We start from the raw sequence: 19340 nt of genomic DNA on the forward strand, positions 1-19340 counted from the left end.
AAGTTGTAGTACCTTCTCTGGGCTCTGTTTCGTAGATGGTCACCTTGGTCCCATCCAGCACCACATACTTCCTCTCCCAGCCCTGGCCACGCTTCACATTCCTGCAGAACACAAACATGTTTGTCACTGGGCCAGCAGCATAGACTACCACAGAGTCAGACAATCAATACCTGGGACAGATGAGCGTAATGCTTTAGTCTACAATTATACTTTGGCACTAGAGAGCCATCTCAGATGATATCAAATACAGTATGAGGGATCAGCAATCAGTCTACATTGATCAAGGGCAAGCAGACAGGCAGTGTTGATCTATATTATAGTGCTATTAGTCAAATCTGTTTCACAGTAATAGAAAGTATGAAGTCCACACACCAGAGTTACCAGACCCACCTGGGCTGCTTCATCCACCCCTCCAGGCGAACATGTCCACTGGCCTCTTTGAGCTGCAGGCCAGGGGAACTGCCTTTGTCCCGGCACAGCCCCTCAGCCATATGCAAGGCACAGTCCCCAGGCATGCCGCACGTGGCAGGAAGACAGCGGGAGCATTTTGGATGGCACAAAGCGTGACATTCTGAAGGAGAGAAGAAAACACTTAAAGACAAGGACTGCCAGAAACACAATACTGTACAGGCTACCCTTCTGAAAAAGCCTTGCTCAACAGAAATGTGCCATGCCTTGTCAACGTGACAGGGAGTGGAAAGTTGGAATGTAGCATACCGATACAGGTGGCTGCCTGACGACCGAAGTGCACAGTATCCAGGCACACAGTACACTTGGCAGCCCTCATGTTGAGTCCCACGGTGAAGCAGTGAGGGGTGTTGTGGTGAATGCTCTCCCTCTGCCTCCCCCTCTCCCTGTCTCTCTGACTGTCCTTCATGCGATGGCCATACTCTGAACACAGCCAGAGAAGACAGTGAGTAGGGAAAGTATCCATAGCAACCACAATGATTGTATGAAAAAAAAAAATCTGTGCACCATGCCATGTCAGCTGTGCAAGTGAGGCAACAAACAGGAAGCATCACCAACACAACGTTCACAAGGAGCTGAAGTAAAAAGGTAAATCATATTAATAGCATCATCCACCAGTGATCAGTTCATGACTGGAACTTAACACATGCATCCAGGAATCTTCGTATTGAGGGAATTGGATTCATATGTTCCAACAGTGCGGTACAGGCTGAAAAGCTGAAAAGAAAACACCTCTGTGTATGTATGGTGTGCAGGTCTGGGTTGAGTTGCAGTGGTTCAAGATGCAGGGCAGATAGCTGTGTGAGGGTCAATGGATTGGAGTGTAGGTCAACAGATGTAAAGGAAATTGCTTCAGATTTCCAAAGCTGAGCACTTAGAGGGAGGAAAGTTTAGCTCAACAACAGTGAACTATGTATGTAAATGTTTTCATTCTCATCTATCCAAGTAGAATACAGACACACAAACTGTATGTCACAAACAAATAATGGCTCCTTAACATGATAGGGTGATTTGATGTTAGCTGGTAATGTCTAATCATCCAATCTGCTGATTTGAATTTAATTTCTACAATGATTTACCTGACAGCAGCCAGGAATGAGCATTGATACAATATTCCAACATGGTGGTAGACAATACTTTTACTATAAGCTCCCAAGAAACATTTCTTTATGATTTATGTATGCATAGACATGTAAAGTTACTTTTGATGAATATACTCATTCATTGAAGTGAACACCAACTTCAGAGCTTGAGTAATTCAGTAAAGGGGCATTACTGGAAAGTGGAAGCTCCAATACAAACATTAAAAACCCAAACTTAGCATACCATACTCTACATTAAAAAATAAATAAAAAACATTTAGCAGACACTCTTATCCAGAGAAATTTACAGGAGCCATTAGGGTTGTGCCTTGCTCAAGGGCACATCGAATCTGCACCAGCAACTTTTCAGTTACTGGCCCAACGTTCTAACTGCTAGGCTACCTGCCGCCCTAAAGATCTGCCATTTGATCCTAGTGCAGAGCTTTTAAAATCTGGCCCATTCGGAGTGTGGAAGAGGGTTAAAGGGATGGGACAGCAAACCGAGGGCTCCATGAGTTAGGAGAACTTACTTTCAAAAGTGACCCTCCTTCTCTCTGTTGAGTGTGAGAAAAAAGGACAAAGGTCTAAGGCATTAGGAGGAAGATGAATATTTGCAGGATGGTGGCGGCCATCAGGAAAGCTTGCCTGGGTACTATTACAGTTCCAAGTAGCTTTATTATATACTGCATTATATGGAAATATGGACACATTGCTGAAGCCCACACAGAGGTCTCATCTGGTGGTGTGTGTGTTAGCTGTGCATAAGGTCTTTCTGTAAATAACGGGGCCAATGTGTGACATTGGGATACACATTTCTAAATGGTTTGCAACTAAAATAAAAAGGATACGTTTACAGTACACTACCGTTCAAAAGTTTGGGGTCACTTAAACATTTTCTTGTTTTTGAAAGAAAAGCAAATTTTTTGTCCATTAAAATAACATCAAATTGATCAGAAATACAGTGTAGACATTGTTAATGTTGTAAATGACTATTGTAGCTTGAAACGGCAGATTTTTTATAGAATATCTACATAGGCGTACAGAGGCCCATTATCAGCAACCATCACTCCTATGTTCAATGGCACATTATGTTATCTAATCCAAGTGTATCATGTTAAAATTGCAACTGTTGTACTGATTAAAGAAGCAATAAAACTGGCCTTCTTTAGACTAGTTGAGTATTTGGAGCATCAGCATTTGTGGGTTTGATTACAGGCTCAAAATGGCCAGAAACAAAGAGATTTCTTCTGAAACTCATCAGTCTATTCTTGTTCTGAGAAATTAAGGCTATTCCATGCGAGAAATTGCCATGAAACTGAAGATCTCATACAAAGCTGTGTACTACTCCCTTCACAGAACAGCACAAACTGGCTCTAAACAGAATAGAAAGAGGAGTGGGAGGCCCCGGTGCACAACTGAGCAAGAGGACAAGTACATTAGAGTGTCTAGTTTGAGAAACAGACGCCTCACCAGTCCTCAACTGGCAGCTTCATTAAATAGTACCCGCAAAACACCAGTCTCAACATCAACAGTGAAGAGGCGCCTCTGGGATGCTGGCCTTCTAGCATGCCCCGTTCAAAAAATGCAGAACTGAGAACAGATATAGCCCTTGGTTCACTCCAGACCTGACTGCCCTTGACCAGCACAAAAACAACCTATGGCGGACTGTAATAGCATCGAATAGTCCCCGCGATATGCAACTGTTCAGGGAAGTCAGGAACCAATACACGCAGTCAGCCAGGAAAGCAAAGGCTAGCTTTTTCAAGCAGAAATTTGCATTCTGTAGCTCTAACTCCAAAAAGGTTTGGGACACTGCAAAGTCCATAGAGAACAAGAGCACCTCCTCCCAGCTGCCCACTGCACTGAGGCTAGGTAACACGGTCACCACCGATAAATCCATGATAATCGAAAATTTCATTAAGCATTTCTCAACGGCTGGCCATGCTTTCCTCCTGGCTACTCCAACCCCAGCCAACAGCCCCCCCCCCCCCCGCAGCTACTCGCCCAAGCCTCCCCAGCTTCTCCTTCACCCAAATCCAGATAGCAGATGTTCTGAAAGAGCTGCAAAACCTGGACTCGTACAAATCAGCTGGGCTAGACAATCTGGACCCTCTCTTTCTAAAACTATCCGCCGCCATTGTTGCAACCCCTATTGCCCGCCTCTTCAACCTCTCTTTCGTATCGTCCGAGATCCCTAAAGATTGGAAAGCTGCCGCGGCCATCCCCCTCTTCAAAGGGGGTGACACCCTAGACCCAAACTGTTACAGACCTATATCCATCCTGCCCTGCCTATCTAAAGTCTTCGAAAGCCAAGTTAATAAACAGATCACTGACCATTCCGAATCCCACCGTACCTTCTCCGCTGTGCAATCCGGTTTCCGAGCCGGTCACGGGTGCATCTCAGCCACGGTACTGAACGATATCATAACCACCATCAATAAAAGACAGTACATATGCAGCCGTCTTCATCGACCTGGCCAAGGCTTTCGACTCTGTCAATCACCGTATTCTTATCGGCAGACTCAATAGCCTTGGTTTTTCTAATGACTGCCTCGCCTGGTTCACCAACTACTTTGCAGACAGAGTTCAGTGTGTCAAATTGGAGGGCATGTTGTCCGGACCTCTGGCAGTCTCTATGGGGGTACCACAGGGTTCAATTCTCGGGCCGACTCTTTTCTCTGTATATATCAATGATGTCGCTCTTGCTGCGGGCGATTCCCTGATCCACCTCTACGCAGACGACACCATTCTGTATACTTCTGGCCCTTCCTTGGACTCTGTGCTAACTAACCTCCAAACGAGCTTCAATGCCATACAACACTACTTCCGTGGCCTCCAACTGCTCTTAAACGCTAGTAAAACCAAATGCATGCTTTTCAACCGTTCGCTGCCCGCGCCCGCCCGACTAGCTTCACCACCCTGGACGGTTCCGACCTAGAATATGTGGACAACTATAAATACCTAGTTGTCTGGTTAGACTGTAAACTCTCCTTCCAAACTCATATTAAATATCTCCAATCCAAAATCAAATCTAGAATCGGCTTTCTATTTCGCAACAAAGCCTCCTTCATTCACGCCGCCAAACTTACCCTAGTAAAACTGACTATCCTACCGATCCTCGACTTCGGCGATGTCATCTACAAAATAGCTTCCAATACTCTACTCAGCAAACTGGATGCAGTCTATCACAGTGCCATCTGTTTTGTTACCAAATCACCTTATACCACCCACCACTGCGACCTGTATGTTTTAGTCGGCTGGCCCTGCTACATATTCGTCGCCAGACCCACTGGCTCCAGGTCATCTATAAGTCTAAGCTAGGTAAAGCTCCGCCTTATCTCAGTTCACTGGTCACGATAACAACACCCACCCGTAGCACACGTTCCAGCAGGTATATCTCACTGATCATCCCCAAAGCCAACACCCCATTTGGCCGCCTTTCCTTCCAGTTCTCTGCTGCCAGTGACTGGAACAAATTGCAAAAATCGCTGAAGTTGGAGACTTTTATTTCCCTCACCAACTTTAAACATCAGCTATCTGAGCAGCTAACCGATCGCTGCAGCTGTACATAGTCCATCTGTAAATAGCACACCCAATCTACCTACCTCATCCCCATACTGTTTTTATTTACTTTTCTGCTCTTTTGCACACCAGTATCTCTACTTGCACATCATCATCTGCTCATTTATCACTCCAGTGTTAATCTGCTAAATTGTAATTATTCGCTCCTATGGCCTATTTATTGCCTACCTCCTCATGCCTTTTGCACACACTGTATATAGACTTTCTTTTTTTTCTACTGTGTCATTGACTTGTTTATTGTGTTATTGGCTTGTTTATTGTTTATTCCATGTGTAACTCTGTGTTGTTGTCTGTGTCACACTGCTTTGTTTTATCTTGGCCAGGTCGCAGTTGTAAATGAGAACTTCTTCTCAACTAGCCTACCTGGTTAAATAAAGGTGAAAAAAATATTTTAAAAATACAATCAACGATCCTGTGGCCAAAGTGGAGGCACAAGCACTTGTAGAGGAAGTTGGGTCCTATTTGTGAAGAAATGAATGTGGAGGCTGTTCTGAAAGAGAAGAGACTGAGAAACAGCAAGAGGCATTTCAGCTATGAGGCTCCTGTTGAACCAGTGACTGATGCACTGAAGAACCTTGAAGTCAACTACTTCAACATTGTGGTCAACTCCGCTGTTGACATCCATGGATGAGAGATTTGAAACACTCAACAAGTTGAAAACCAAATATGGAGTGCTGCTGAACTTCAGCACTGCCTCTCAGATGTCCAGTGAATCTTTAAAGGCTCGCTGCATGGAAGTTGAAAACTCTAACCTTCAGAGATGACTGTGACATCAGTGGAATGGATCTGACACACGAGATTCAGAATTGACCTGATCTGCCATCAGATAAGATGACTGCCTTTGAGCTGCTTTCCTTTCTCTGTTATAAAAACCTGGAAGAACTCTATCCTATCCTTTTGGACAGCCCTAAGAATTGCAGTCACCCTACCAGTAACAGTAGAATCATCAGAGAGGAGCTTTTTAAAATGAAAGCTCATCAAAAGCTACCTGAGGTCTTCCATGTCACAGGAACGTTTGAATGGTCTGGCCATCATGAGCATAAATCATGACCTGGGGAAACGCATGTCCTATGATGACTTCCTTGATGATTTTGCCTCAAAGTGCAGAAGGGGAATATTTTGATAGTAAGATTTTAATTCAAACATTCAAATGTTTACACACTTAGTAACATTTAAGATTGTATGGCAGAAGTGCATGTGTGTAAATGCCTGCTTAACTAACTATGTGACATACATTCTCCATTTCTTCCAGACAGTCCAGACAGACTGGTGTCCATGCTGATGCTGAAAATGCCCATGCTGTAGAGGGAACCAAAGTTAATCACACAGCTGTATAGGTTTTATTTGACTATTTTGAGACATATAGCTACAGCCATAGCCTATAGGCTTATGTTTACATTGTATAGCCAAAGCTAATTGTATAATATTGTGAGGACTGGACTAATTGCCAGGCAGCAGAGCCAAAGCTCAATATTTTCTACAATTTCTTATGTTAATGTTAATATTCACTTATCTTAAGATTCTATAGAAAATATTGTATTCAATAAATATTGTTTGTTTATACCTCATTCTGTTCTGTATATGTCTACTTATTCTTAGACCGACAGATGGAGCGAACTGTTTTAAAGGAGGGAGGATTGTAGTGGGAGCACTGGGGTGTCAGGTGTAACTGTGTGGCAATGGCAAATGGTTTACATGGCTCACGGGTCAGGTAGGAGGGCCCCTTAGCAGAATTTTCCTAGGGCCCCAGGGAGGTCAGAACCAGCTCTGGTTGTTGCATTGCATGTGAAATCACAACAGCTGTCCGTCACTTGACTGCCATTTGGAAAATTCCTTCCTGGATCAGATGATGTGTGAAAATATCACAGTGTATCTAATCAGCCGGACACCAATCGCACATCCAACAAGTATTATGCATAGTTATTGAAGAACCACATTAATGACAGTATCGATTTAGGTTTTAAGTATCATGGTAAGGTGACTCTTTCAGTTAGAAGCATTCGAATTTTGCAATTGCATTAATTATTTAGGATTTTTTGTGCCCATGAAAACTGTTTTCACCCTGTAACATAAGGATACACAAACTGTTATATAATTACGCTGCATTTCTGAGATGTCTATATAAAAACCTGTCAGACAGCCAGATCCAGGATTCTTACAGGATTCAAGTTCAATGTCTAATTTAACTGATTAATGCTTAATATATGATATAACGACAACTAACGCTGCCATAAATGTACAGAAAAGTAATGTTTTATGACACACGATTTTGGAATTCATCAAGACACCGACCATGATAAAGGGTTAAACATTTCAATCAACTTGTGAATTGTATTGAATATAGCTATGATCCCCCTTATATCTTAATGTAATGACATGAAGAAAAATGGCAGATTATTATCAATTAACCTTAACCTTTATTTAACTAGGCAAGTCAGTTAAGAACAAATTCTTATTTACAATGACGGTCTACCAAAAGGCAAAAGGCCTCCTGCGGGGATGGGGGCTGGGATTAAAAATAAAAATAAATGAAACAAAAATATAGGACAAAACACACATCACGACAAGAGAGACAACACAACACTACATAAAGAGAGACCTAAGACAACAGCATGGCAGCAACACATGACAACACACCATGGTAGCAACACAACATGACAACAATATGGTAGCAACACAACATGGCAGCAGCACAACATGGTAGCAGCGCAAAACATGGTACAAACAGTATTGGAAACAGACAACAGCACAAAGGGCAAGAAGGTAGAGACAACAATACATCACGCAAAGCAGCCACAACTGTCAGTAAGAGTGTCCATGATTGAGTCTTCGAATGAAGAAATTGAGATACAACTGTCCAGTTTGAATGTTTGTTGCAGCTCGTTCCAGTCGCTAGCTGCAGCGAACTGAAAAGACGAGCGACCCAGGGATGTGTGTGCTTTGGGGACCTTTAACAGAATGTGACTGGCAGAACGGGTGTTGTATGTGGAGGATGAGGGCTGCAGTAGATATCTCAGATAGGGAGGAGTGAGACCTAAGAGGGTTTTATAAATAAGCATCAACCAGTGGGTTTTTGCGATGGGTATACAGAGATGACCAGTTTACAGAAGAGTATAGAGTGCAGTGATGTGTCCTATAAGGAGCATTGGTGGCAAATCTGATGACCGAATGGTAAAGAACATCTAGCTGCTTACCTGCTGATCTATAAATGATGTCTCCGTAATCTAGCAGGATAGGATGGTCATCTGAATCAGGGTTAGTTTGACAGCTGGGGTGAAAGATTACGATAGAGGAAACCAAGTCTAGATTTAACTTTAGCCTGCAGCTTTGATATGTGCTGAGAGAAGGACAGTGTGCAGTCTAGCCATACTCCCAAGTACTTGTATGTGGTGACTACCTCAAGCTCTAAACCCTCAGAGGTAGTAATCACACCGTTGGGGAGAGAGGCATTCTTCTTACCAAACGTATCAACAGCTGTAACAAGTTGTCCAGTGTAGGTAATCCTCACTGGTACCCTAGTTTATAGAAAGACCCATATACACTCCCATGTCCACTACTTCTCCAGAAGGACTCACCCTCAGGGGTGGCAGCCTCCTTCCTGCGGCTAGAGTTCGAGGTAGCCAGCAGGTTGCTCGGGCCCTGCTGGTGCTCAGGAGACTTCACCATGGCAGACATCATCATCTGCTGCCGCGTTGTGGCAGGGGTGTCAGGGGTACCACCATGGTCCACAGGTTTGTACTGGACCGCTGGATGTGTGTATAGAGAGAGAGAGAGAGAGAGAAATCATAAAGGGAAAGTCATTAGACCTGGTGTGAGTTTGATGTGCTACTTGTTGTGAGATAGCATGTGCTGGACCACAGCAGTGGTCTTCAGTGGGATTATGTCCTGTTTATTTGAGATGACAGTGTCCTCACCCTCCTCTCGTAGGGAGCGCAGCTCCAGTCTCATCTTCTGCAGTGCATCCTCCAGTTCAGAGCAGCGGGTGCGCTCCTTGTCCAGGGACACTTTCATGTCACTGTACTGCAGGGGCACGGGCTTCATGGAGGGTGCAGGGGACACCTGCTGGGGCACCTGGGACTGGCCCTGGGCTGCCATGGCAGCCAGCAGGTCCTCTCTGCGCCGCCCAAATAGACCCTGGGACAAACACACACAAACACACACACAACTGTCACTGAAAAACATTCTGAGAAAATATTTGGAGTAAAATTAAAAGGTCCATGAAAAGGTGCTCTAGAAATGGTAATGTATGTATTAATGCACTCTGTGTCTCTGTACCTGTATTGTGAGCTGTCCAGTCTCACCTTTTTCTTCTTGGAGCCCCCCTGGTCCACCCTGGCCTGGAGGAAGTCTATGAGTTTGGATTGCTGGGTGATTGTCCCCTCCAACTTCACTTTCTCATGGGAGTACACAGCCTGCAGGTGGAGCTAAGTGAACATTACTAAGGCATTGAATTTCTACTCATGTACCTCTGTCTCTGTGTGTGTGTGTGTGTGTGTGTGTGTGTGTGTGTGTGTGTGTGTGTGTGTGTGTGCGTGTGCGTGTGCGTGTGCGTGTGCGTGTGCGTGTGCGTGTGCGTGTGCGTGTGCGTTTGTGTGTGTGTGTGTGCATCAGTGTTAATTCTGGTACTCTTTTTAGATTTAGTCTAGTCTTAGTCATTTTGACTAAAATATCATTAAGTCACATTGTTTTCATAATATAATGATTTAGTCTAGTTATTCAAAATGACAAAAATAGTGGGCCATTTAAGTAAACTGAATGCCCTTTCTTTTTAGTCATATTTTAGTCACATCACATTTGTATTGCCTCATTAACCTATAGTAAACATAAATCACGGACTTCCATGTGCACAAACATACATAGCCTTGTCCTACCAACATATTTTTCGGCTTAACATCTGTTGTGGAAATTCTTACACAACGATTCTCTTCCCAACAGCCAAATTGTCGGTAGAACACATTACTCTGCAGCAGATAATACATCACATCCCTTGACAAGGGCTCCAGACAAATTTTTTCCACAGTGCCACCAACTTTTTCAGTGGCACCAGCCCATGATTTTGTAGCACCAAATTTTTGTTATCATTCATCTTATAAAGTAATTCACAGTGCTTTAGACTGTGTAATCGACTAATGAGATGGTAGGCTATTCAATAAATAAGTTGTTTCATCTAACATGTCCAAGCAGGAATGCATGATTCAAGATATTTTGATGTGCAACCTAATCCAATGATTGTCATGAATTGTGAGATGACAATAGGGTATTGTTGTTTGTTATATTTTAATGTTAAAATAGGGCTTCAGAATTTTCTGAATTGTTTTGTTCAGTAAATATGAATTTTCATACATCTTTGTGTGCACTAATATCATATGCAAATTTATTTTGGGGCTTATTCACCACATGAGGAAGTGAACTCTAAACACATTAGCTAGCTCTCTAATTAAGCATTAAGGCATGGGGGGGTGCCTGGATACAGCCCTTAGCCATGTTATTTTGGCCATATAACACAACCCCTCGAGTGCCTTATTGCTTAATTAGAGATCTAGCTGATGTGTTTAGAGTTTTCACTTCCTCATGTGGTGAATTCTGGAGCCCTATTTTAACAGTAAAATATAACAAACAACAATACTCTATTGTCAGCTCAAATTTCATGACAATGGCTAATGCGCATTTCGCGCACTTCGTAATTTAAAGCCATATCAAATATATGGGTTGTAAAATACAGTAGTTGCTATTGAGTTCAATATTAAGAGATTACAAATACAAATTATACCCACAGAAAGCTGAGAACAACAGTAGTTGTTTTCATCGCTATGTATTTCCCACAATTTGACTTTTTAATCTTATACAACTAGAAGCCTTTTTCCTCTCGTTCGGAGCGCACATCAAGTGGCTCGCTCATCACAGCAGCAGGCCCCAGCAGAACAGGACCCAGCAAAACAGGCCCAGGGTCTGGACAGACACTTTTGTTACAGGAATCATTAAGATAATGCACTTTACTGTTTGACCAAATAATTTTAGCCAACCTAAAAAATATGAAGTTTTGAAACTTGTGAGTTTGAAACTCGCACGCGACCAATTACAAATTGAACTTGCACAGCCAAGTCAAAGGGTCATAAAATGCCACTTAATGGTTGCAGTCTGGAGCCCTGCCCTTACAAAAAAAAGATTGTGGTTTTGAAACTGCAGTAAAAGTGCAGTTTAACTGCAGTTATATTGCATCTAAATGCAGTTACACAGCAAAATTACTGCAGTAAAAAAAACTGTGTTATTCTGGCCACAATCACCCGACCTCAACCCAATTGAGATGGTTTGGGATGAGTTGGACTGCAGAGTGAAGGAAAAGCAGCCAACAAGTGCTCAGCATATGTGGGAACTACTTCAAGACTGTTGGAAAAGCATTCCTCATGAAGCTGGTTGAGAGAATGCCAAGAGTGTGCAAAGCTGTCATCAAGGCAAAGGGTGGCTACTTTGAAGAATCTCAAATATAAAATACATTTTGATTTGTTTAACACTATTTTGGTTACTACATGATTCCATATACAGTGGGGAGAACAAGTTTGCAGGTTAAGTCATTAATTTGCATTTTATTGCATGACATAAGTATTTGATCACCTACCAACCAGTAAGAATTCCAGCTCTCACAGACCTGTTAGTTTTTCTTTAAGAAGCCCTCCTGTTCTCCACTCATTACCTGTATTAACTGCACCTGTTTGAACTCGTTACCTGTATAAAAGACACCTGTCCACACACTCAATCAAACAGACTTCAACCTCTCCACAATGGCCAAGACCAGAGAGCTGTGTAAGGACATCATGGATAAAATTGTAGACTTGCACAAGGCTGGGATGGGCTACAGGACAATAGGCAAGCAGCTTGGTGAGAAGGCAACAACTGTTGGTGCAATTATTAGAAAATGGAAGAAGTTCAAGATGACGGTCAATCACCCTCGGTCTGGGGCTCCATGCAAGATCTCACCTCGTGGGGCATCAATGATCATGAGGAAGGTGAGGGATCAGCCCAGAACTACACGGCAGGACCTGGTCAATGACCTGAAGAGAGCTGGGACCACAGTCTCAAAGAAAACCATTAGTAACACACTACGCCATCATGGATTAAAATCCTGCAGCGCACGCAAGGTCCCCCTGCTCAAGCCAGCGCATGTCCAGGCCCGTCTGAAGTTTGCCAATGACCATCTGGATGATCCAGAGGAGGAATGGGAGAAGGTCATGTGGTCTGATGAGACTAAAATAGAGCTTTTTGGTCTAAACTCCACTCACCGTGTTTGGAGGAAGAAGGATGAGTACAACCCCAAGAACACCATCCCAACTGTGAAGCATGGAGGTGGAAACATCATTCTTTGGGGATGCTTTTCTGCAAAGGGGACAGGACGACTGCACCGTATTGAGGGGAGGATGGATGGGGCCATGTATCGCGAGATCTTGGCCAACAACCTCCTTCCCTCAGTAAGAGCATTGAAGATGGGTCATGGCTGGGTCTTCCAGCATGACAACGACCCGAAACACACAGCCAGGGCAACTAAGGAGTGGCTCCGTAAGAAGCATCTCAAGGTCCTGGAGTGGCCTAGCCAGTCTCCAGACCTGAACCCAATAGACAATCTTTGGAGGGAGCTGAAAGTCCGTATTGCCCAGCAACAGCCCCGAAACCTGAAGGATCTGGAGAAGGACTGTATGGAGGAGTGGGCCAAAATCCCTGCTGCAGTGTGTGCAAAACCTGGTCAAGAACTACAGGAAATGTATGATCTCTGTAATTGCGAACAAAGGTTTCTGTACCAAATATTAAGTTCTGCTTTTCTGATGTATCAAATACTTATGTCATGCAATAAAATGCAAATGAATGACTTAAAAATCATACAATGTGATTTTCTGGATTTTTGTTTTAGATTCTGTCTCTCACAGTTGAAGTGTACCTATGATAAAAAAAATTACAGACCCCTACATGCTTTGTAAGTAGGAAAACCTGCAAAATCGGCAGTGTATCAAATACTTGTTCTCCCCACTGTATGTTATTTCATAGTTTTGATGTCTTCACTATTATTCTACAATGTAAAAAATAAAGAAAAACCCTGGAATGAGTAGGTGTGTCCAAACTTTTGGCTGGCACTGTAAGTATTCACACCCCTGAGTCAATACATGTTGGAATCACCTTTGGCAGTGATTACAGCAGAAAGTCTTTCTGGGTAAGTCTCTAAGAGTTTTGCACACCTGGAGTGTACAATATTTGCACATTATTCTTTTAAAAATTCTTCAAGCTCTGTCAAGTTGGTTGTTGATCATTACAAGACAGCCATTTTCAAGTATTGCAATAGATTTTCAAGCAGGTATAATAACAAACTGTAAATACGAAGAAAATAGTTAAATAACGAGCGTAGTTGGTTTACCCATGGAAAAATACAGGAATCTTCCAGACAAACGAAACACCTTCTTTGCCCGCTTTGAGGATAACACAGTGCCACCGACGTGGCCTGCTACCAAGGACTGTGGGCTCTCCTTCTCCGTGGCTGACGTGAGCAAGACATTTAAACGTGTTAACCCTCGCAAGGCTGCCGGCCCAGACGGCATCCCTAGCTGGGTCCTCAGAGCATGCGCAGACCAGCTGGCTGGTGTGTTTACAGACATATTCAATCTCTCACTATCCCAGTCTGCTGTCCCCACATGCTTCAAGATGGCCACCATTGTTCCTGTACCCAAGAAGGCAAAGGTAACTGAACTAAATGACTATCGCCCCGTAGCACTCACTTCTGTCATCATAAAGTGCTTTGAGAGACTAGCCAAGGATCATATCACCTCCCCCTTACCTGTCACCCTAGACCCACTTCAATTTGCTTACCGCCCCAATAGGTCCACAGACGATGCAATCGCCATCACACTGCACACTGCCCTATCCCATCTGGACAAGAGGAATACCTATGTAAGAATGCTGTTCCTTGACTACAGCTCAGCATTCAACACCATAGTACCCTCCAAGCTCATCATTAAGCTTGAGGCCCTGGGTCTCAACCCTGCCCTGTGCAACTGGGTCCTGGACTTCCTGATGGGCGTCCCCAGGTGGTGAAAGTAGGAAACAACATCTCCACTTCACTGATCCTCAACACTGGGGCCCCACAAGGGTGCATGCTCAGCCCCCTCCTGTACTCCCTGTTCACCCATGACTGCGTGGCCATGCATGCCTCCAACTCAATCATCAAGTTTGCAGATGACACAACAGTAGTAGGCTTGATTACCAACAACGACGAGACAGCCTACAGGGAGGAGGTGAGGGTACTCGGAGTGTGGTGTCAGGAAAACAACCTCTCACTCAACGTCAACAAAATAATGGAGATGATCGTGGACTTCAGGAAACAGCAGAGGGAGCACCCCCCTATCCACATCGTTGGGACAGCAGTGGAGAAGGTGGAAAGTTTTAAGTTCCTCGGCGTACACATCACAGACAAACTGAAATGGTCCACCCACACAGACAGTGTGGTGAAGAAGGCGCAACAGCGCCTCTTCAACCTCCGGAGGCTGAAGAAATTTGTCTTGTCAGCCAAAACCCTCACAAACTTTTACAGATGCACAATTGAGAGCATCCTGTCGGGCTCAATCACCACCTGGTACGGCAACTGCATCACCCACAACCGCAAGGCTCTCCAGAGGGTGGTGCAGTCTGCACAACGCATCACCGGGGGACAAACTACCTGCCCTCCAGGACACCTACAGCACCCGATGTCACAGGAAGGCCAAAAAGATCATCAAGGACAACAACCACCCGAGCCACTGCCTGTTCACCCCGCTACCATCCAGAGGGTGGGGTCAGTACAGGTGCATCAAAGCTGACCCCGACAGACTGAAAAATAGCTTCTATCTCAAGGCCATCAGACTGTTAAACAGCCATCACTAGCACAGAGAGGCTGCTGCCTACATACAAACTTGAAATCATTGGCCACTTTAATAAATGGATCACTAGTCAATTCAATAATTCCACTTTAATAATGTTTACATATCTTACATTATTCATCTCATATGTTTATACTCGATTTTATACCATCTATTGCATCTTGCCTATGCCGCTCTGTCATTGCTCATCCATATATTTATACGTATATATTCTTACTCTTATTCCATTCCTTTACTTAGATTTGTGTGTATTAGGTAGTTGTGGAATTGTTAGATTACATGTTAGATATTGCTGCACTGTCGGAACTAGAAGCGCAAGCATTTCGCAACACTCGCAATAACATCTGCTAACCATGTGTATGTGACCAATACATTTTTTATATTTTTTATTTTTTATTTTTTATTTTATACATTTAAATTTTACCCCCTTTTCTCCCCAATTTTCGTGGTATCCAATCACTAGTAATTACTATCTTGTCTCATCGCTACAACTCCCGTACGGGCTCGGGAGAGACGAAGGTCGAAAGCCATGCGTCCTCCGAAGCACAACCCAACCAAGCCGCACTGCTTCTTAACACAGCGCGCCTCCAACCCGGAAGCCAGCCGCACCAATGTGTCGGAGGAAACACTGTGCACCTGGCCCCCTCGGTTAGCGCGCACTGCGCCCGGCCCGCCACAGGAGTCGCTGGAGCGCGATGAGACAAGGATATCCCTACCGGCCAAACCCTCCCTAACCCGGACGACGCTAGGCCAATTGTGCGTCGCCCCACGGACCTCCCGGTCGCGGCCGGTTGCGACAGAGCCTGGGCGCGAACCCAGAGACTCTGGTGGCGCAGCTAGCGCTGCGATGCAGTGCCCTAGACCACTGCGCCATCCGGGAGGCCCCGTGACCAATACATTTGATTTGATTTGATTGGCTGAGCTAATGGATGGGCTGGACATGCCGAGAGATGAGTTCAGATTGGTCTGACATGCTTCTGTCTATAACATGAGCTGCAAAGTATGTGCGGAAAATCATGTCTACCGTGGCTTTTTTTTAAAGATACCATGAAAACTGAAAAAGTTTTGCTACTGCTCTCAACATTGCTGCCCTGAAGTTAATAGCTCTATTGGTGTCGTTGTCACGGAAGAAGTTGACAGAGTTTTGAAATCAGTGGAATGCCATGTGGAAGCAGAGAGATGATTGCCAAATGCGGAGAGAGTCCAAAAAGAGAACACAGTAAGAAGGCTGTTGTATAAAACACCTGTCTCCGGATTACATCTTCAAACTAAGGGCAACCATGGAATCCATGACAGAGAGAGAAGCATTCATCCATGTATACGGGTAAGAGTCTAGCTACATTTTCAGATATTATAAGTTTCTAATTTTGCCAGAAATTCGTTTTCATTGCAAGTTCAAGTGTACTGTTAGCTAGTTAAAGTTATCTGGCTTGCTCACTAGCTAACATTACGTGTATGATCTGTTTAGGAGTTCTAGAAAGAGGCCCGAGTTCCAGAGTTGAATTTCTGAGTTGGATGACTGTTCAAATCGATTTTTCCCAGTCGGAGTTTGTTTCTTCAGAGTTCCCAGTTGTTTTGAACACGGAATTAGAGTTGGGATTATGGTTAATCGTTTAGCTAGCTAGCTAGCTACATGTCTAAACAACACACTCCACTATGCAAGTAACCATTTCACTGTACCGTTTACACCTTCTGTATCCTGTGCATGTGACAAATAAACATAGATTTTATTTGATATAGTGTGTGTTTACCAGAGACGGTAATGTGAAGAACAATAAGACCTTCACCAAAGTCAGTTTAGGATATAGGCCAAGGACTACAGTTAATTTTTACTACTACTTTTTGCTACTACTTTCACCACTTTTAGTCTTGAAATCTTTGGTTGTTTACTACACTGTGAATCGTCAAAGAGATGGGTGAGGCTAAGGCTTAAGAGGGTGTGAACGATGCTGACTGGGTGTAGATAAAGAAGAGCTCTCCAGTAGGTGTACCAGAAATTCACGGGCCATTTTCTCAAAAGTGGGGTAACAAGTTTATCAACTTTCAAAGCAGGATTACTTTCTCAATGTTTCTCAAATGCAGTGTACCGTTTTCTAGCTCAGTCTCTACTTTTAACCAATGTAAAAAACACCCTTACAAATTTGTCTACAGTGCATTTGGAAAGTATTCAGACCCCTTCCTTTTTTCCACATTTTGTTACGTTACAGCCTTATTCTAAAATTGATTAAATAAAAAAATCTCAGGATCTTAGACTGGGGCAAAGGTTCACCTTCCAACAGGAAAACAATCCTAAGCACACAGCCAAAATAACGCAGTAGCGGCTTCGGAAAACAAGTATCTGAATGTCCTTGAGTGGCCCAGCCAGAGCCCGGACTTGAACCCGATCGAACATCTCTGGAAAGACCAGAAAATAGCTATGCAGCGACGCTCTCCATCCAACCTGACAGAGCTTGAGAGGATCTGCGGAGAAGAATAGGAGAAAATCCCCAAATACAGGTGTGCCAAGCTTGTAGCGTCATACCCAAGAAGACTCGAGGCTGTAATCGCTGCCAGAGGTGCTTCAACAAAGTACTGAGTAAAGAGTATGAATACTTATGTAAATGTAAATGTTTTTGCTTTGTCATTATGGGGTATTGTGTGTAGATGGATGAGGAAAACAAACAATTGAATCAATTTTAGAATAAAGCTGTAACATAGCAAAATGTGGAAAAAGTCAAGGGGTCTGAATACTTTCCGAATGGACTGTATGTGTGTGTTTGCTCATGCGTGTGTGTGTGTGTGTACAGTACCTGGATGTTCTCCAGCTGGTACTCCAGGTCAGTCCTCTCAGACTTCAGCAGGTCAGTCTGGTCCAGAGCGTCCTGCAGGCCCTGGGTTAGTCGGAAGATGTGGCTCTTCTGAACATCTAACTGCTGCTGCAGGTTTCCTTGCTGAGGGAGGGACACAAACAGTATCAACAGACATTCTGTGATATTTCACTTCTCACAAGACAAACAAACATACTCGGTTATAATAGAGGAGTTTTTATTAAGCTCAGGTATGTGACATTATATGATATAAATAACTCAAATATATCACGGGCAGAATAAGAATAACGTAGCCTACGTCATCCAGCAGCCTCTGCTTCTGCTCCCTCTCAGTCTCCAGCTTCTGCTGCAGACTCCTTGAATTCATCTCCAGCATGGCATGCTTCTTCTCCAGGTCATTCAGCTAGAGGGACAGAGACAGGATGTATGGGTCTGCTTAAGACAGAGAGATAGACAGAGAGACAGACAGACACATAAGGCTCACTGTGTCAGAGAGGCTCTCTGCTTTGAGTTTCTGGTCCTTGAGGGCCTCCTGCAGGGCCAGAATCTCAGCCTTGTGCTCCTTCACTGCCTGCTCAATAGACTGACGAGCCTCCGAGTTGCGCAGGTCAGCACGTAGCCTGAAGAGGAATAAGAGAGGGGACCATATGAGTGTGTGTTTGTGTATTTGTGTATGTTGTGTGTGTGTGTGTGTGTTACCTGTTCTGCTTCTCGTTGTCCAGCAGTCTCTGGATCTCCCTGGTCCTCCTCTCAGCCTGGTTCTTCTCTTCCTCCAGGGCTCCCCTCCAGGCATCCCATTGCCTCTCCTTCTCCAGCAACTCATCATTCAGGGTCTCCAGCTCCAGGACCTGCTCCTCCAGCATGGTGCACGTGGTCTTCAGCGTCTCAATGTTCTAACACAGAACATGGAAAACATAGGACGGGTTACATGAGAATAGAAGTCATGTTATTCAACTGTTCAGTTCTGTTCTAACAGACAACATGAATATCTTAGAGAGATTGTAAGAGATAAACTTATAGAGTTTTGTGGTCTTAATGATGACTGTTCTGAAGTCAGCCCTCTGAGTAATGGACATAGTATCCCAAACCAAAGTCAGTAATGTCAGATTCTGATCATCAGGAACATTGACATTCAATGGGTTGTGCTCCACAGTTAAAAATAGATACAAGTAACTTTGAGAGATAGGGCACATACTGAGCTACGTCTGTATGTTTCCTATTTCCTTTGCTTGAGACAAACACTGGGATAAAAATATAGCAGCAGCAGCACCATGGTCCTCTGAAGTCCACACATCCAGGGCTGACACGACCTGGGAACGATGCGGATGACACATCCCTCCCACTCATGGTCGGATCCCTCTATGACTTCCATCCCTGGTTACACAACCACTAGCTAGGACAGAGAGACTAAGAGCTCTAGCTACTGAACGCCTACACACACACCATCCCACAGGGGCAGAGCACAGCATCACACAGCCTCCTCCCTCCCTCCGCCCACCCTCCCCTCC

The 19340-nt window shown here is 44.1% G+C and overlaps 1 protein-coding gene across 1 annotated transcript in view; it reads right to left on the minus strand.

The window, feature by feature from the left end:
• The window catches only part of LOC120062259 (citron Rho-interacting kinase-like), a 38143-nt gene that overhangs the window by 10710 nt on the left and 8093 nt on the right, over positions 1-19340 (minus strand). Inside the window, exons 9-18 of the mRNA XM_039012127.1 lie at positions 18532-18725; positions 18317-18452; positions 18131-18235; positions 17815-17955; positions 9434-9544; positions 9047-9266; positions 8708-8878; positions 718-891; positions 391-571; positions 13-101 (exon numbers count right to left, since the gene is read on the minus strand). Of these exons, the coding sequence (XP_038868055.1) occupies positions 13-101; positions 391-571; positions 718-891; positions 8708-8878; positions 9047-9266; positions 9434-9544; positions 17815-17955; positions 18131-18235; positions 18317-18452; positions 18532-18725 (1522 nt within the window). The remainder of the gene's footprint in view (positions 1-12; positions 102-390; positions 572-717; positions 892-8707; positions 8879-9046; positions 9267-9433; positions 9545-17814; positions 17956-18130; positions 18236-18316; positions 18453-18531; positions 18726-19340) is intronic.

This window comes from Salvelinus namaycush, chromosome 1 (assembly GCF_016432855.1).
Source record: "Salvelinus namaycush isolate Seneca chromosome 1, SaNama_1.0, whole genome shotgun sequence".
Taxonomy (NCBI): domain Eukaryota; kingdom Metazoa; phylum Chordata; class Actinopteri; order Salmoniformes; family Salmonidae; genus Salvelinus; species Salvelinus namaycush.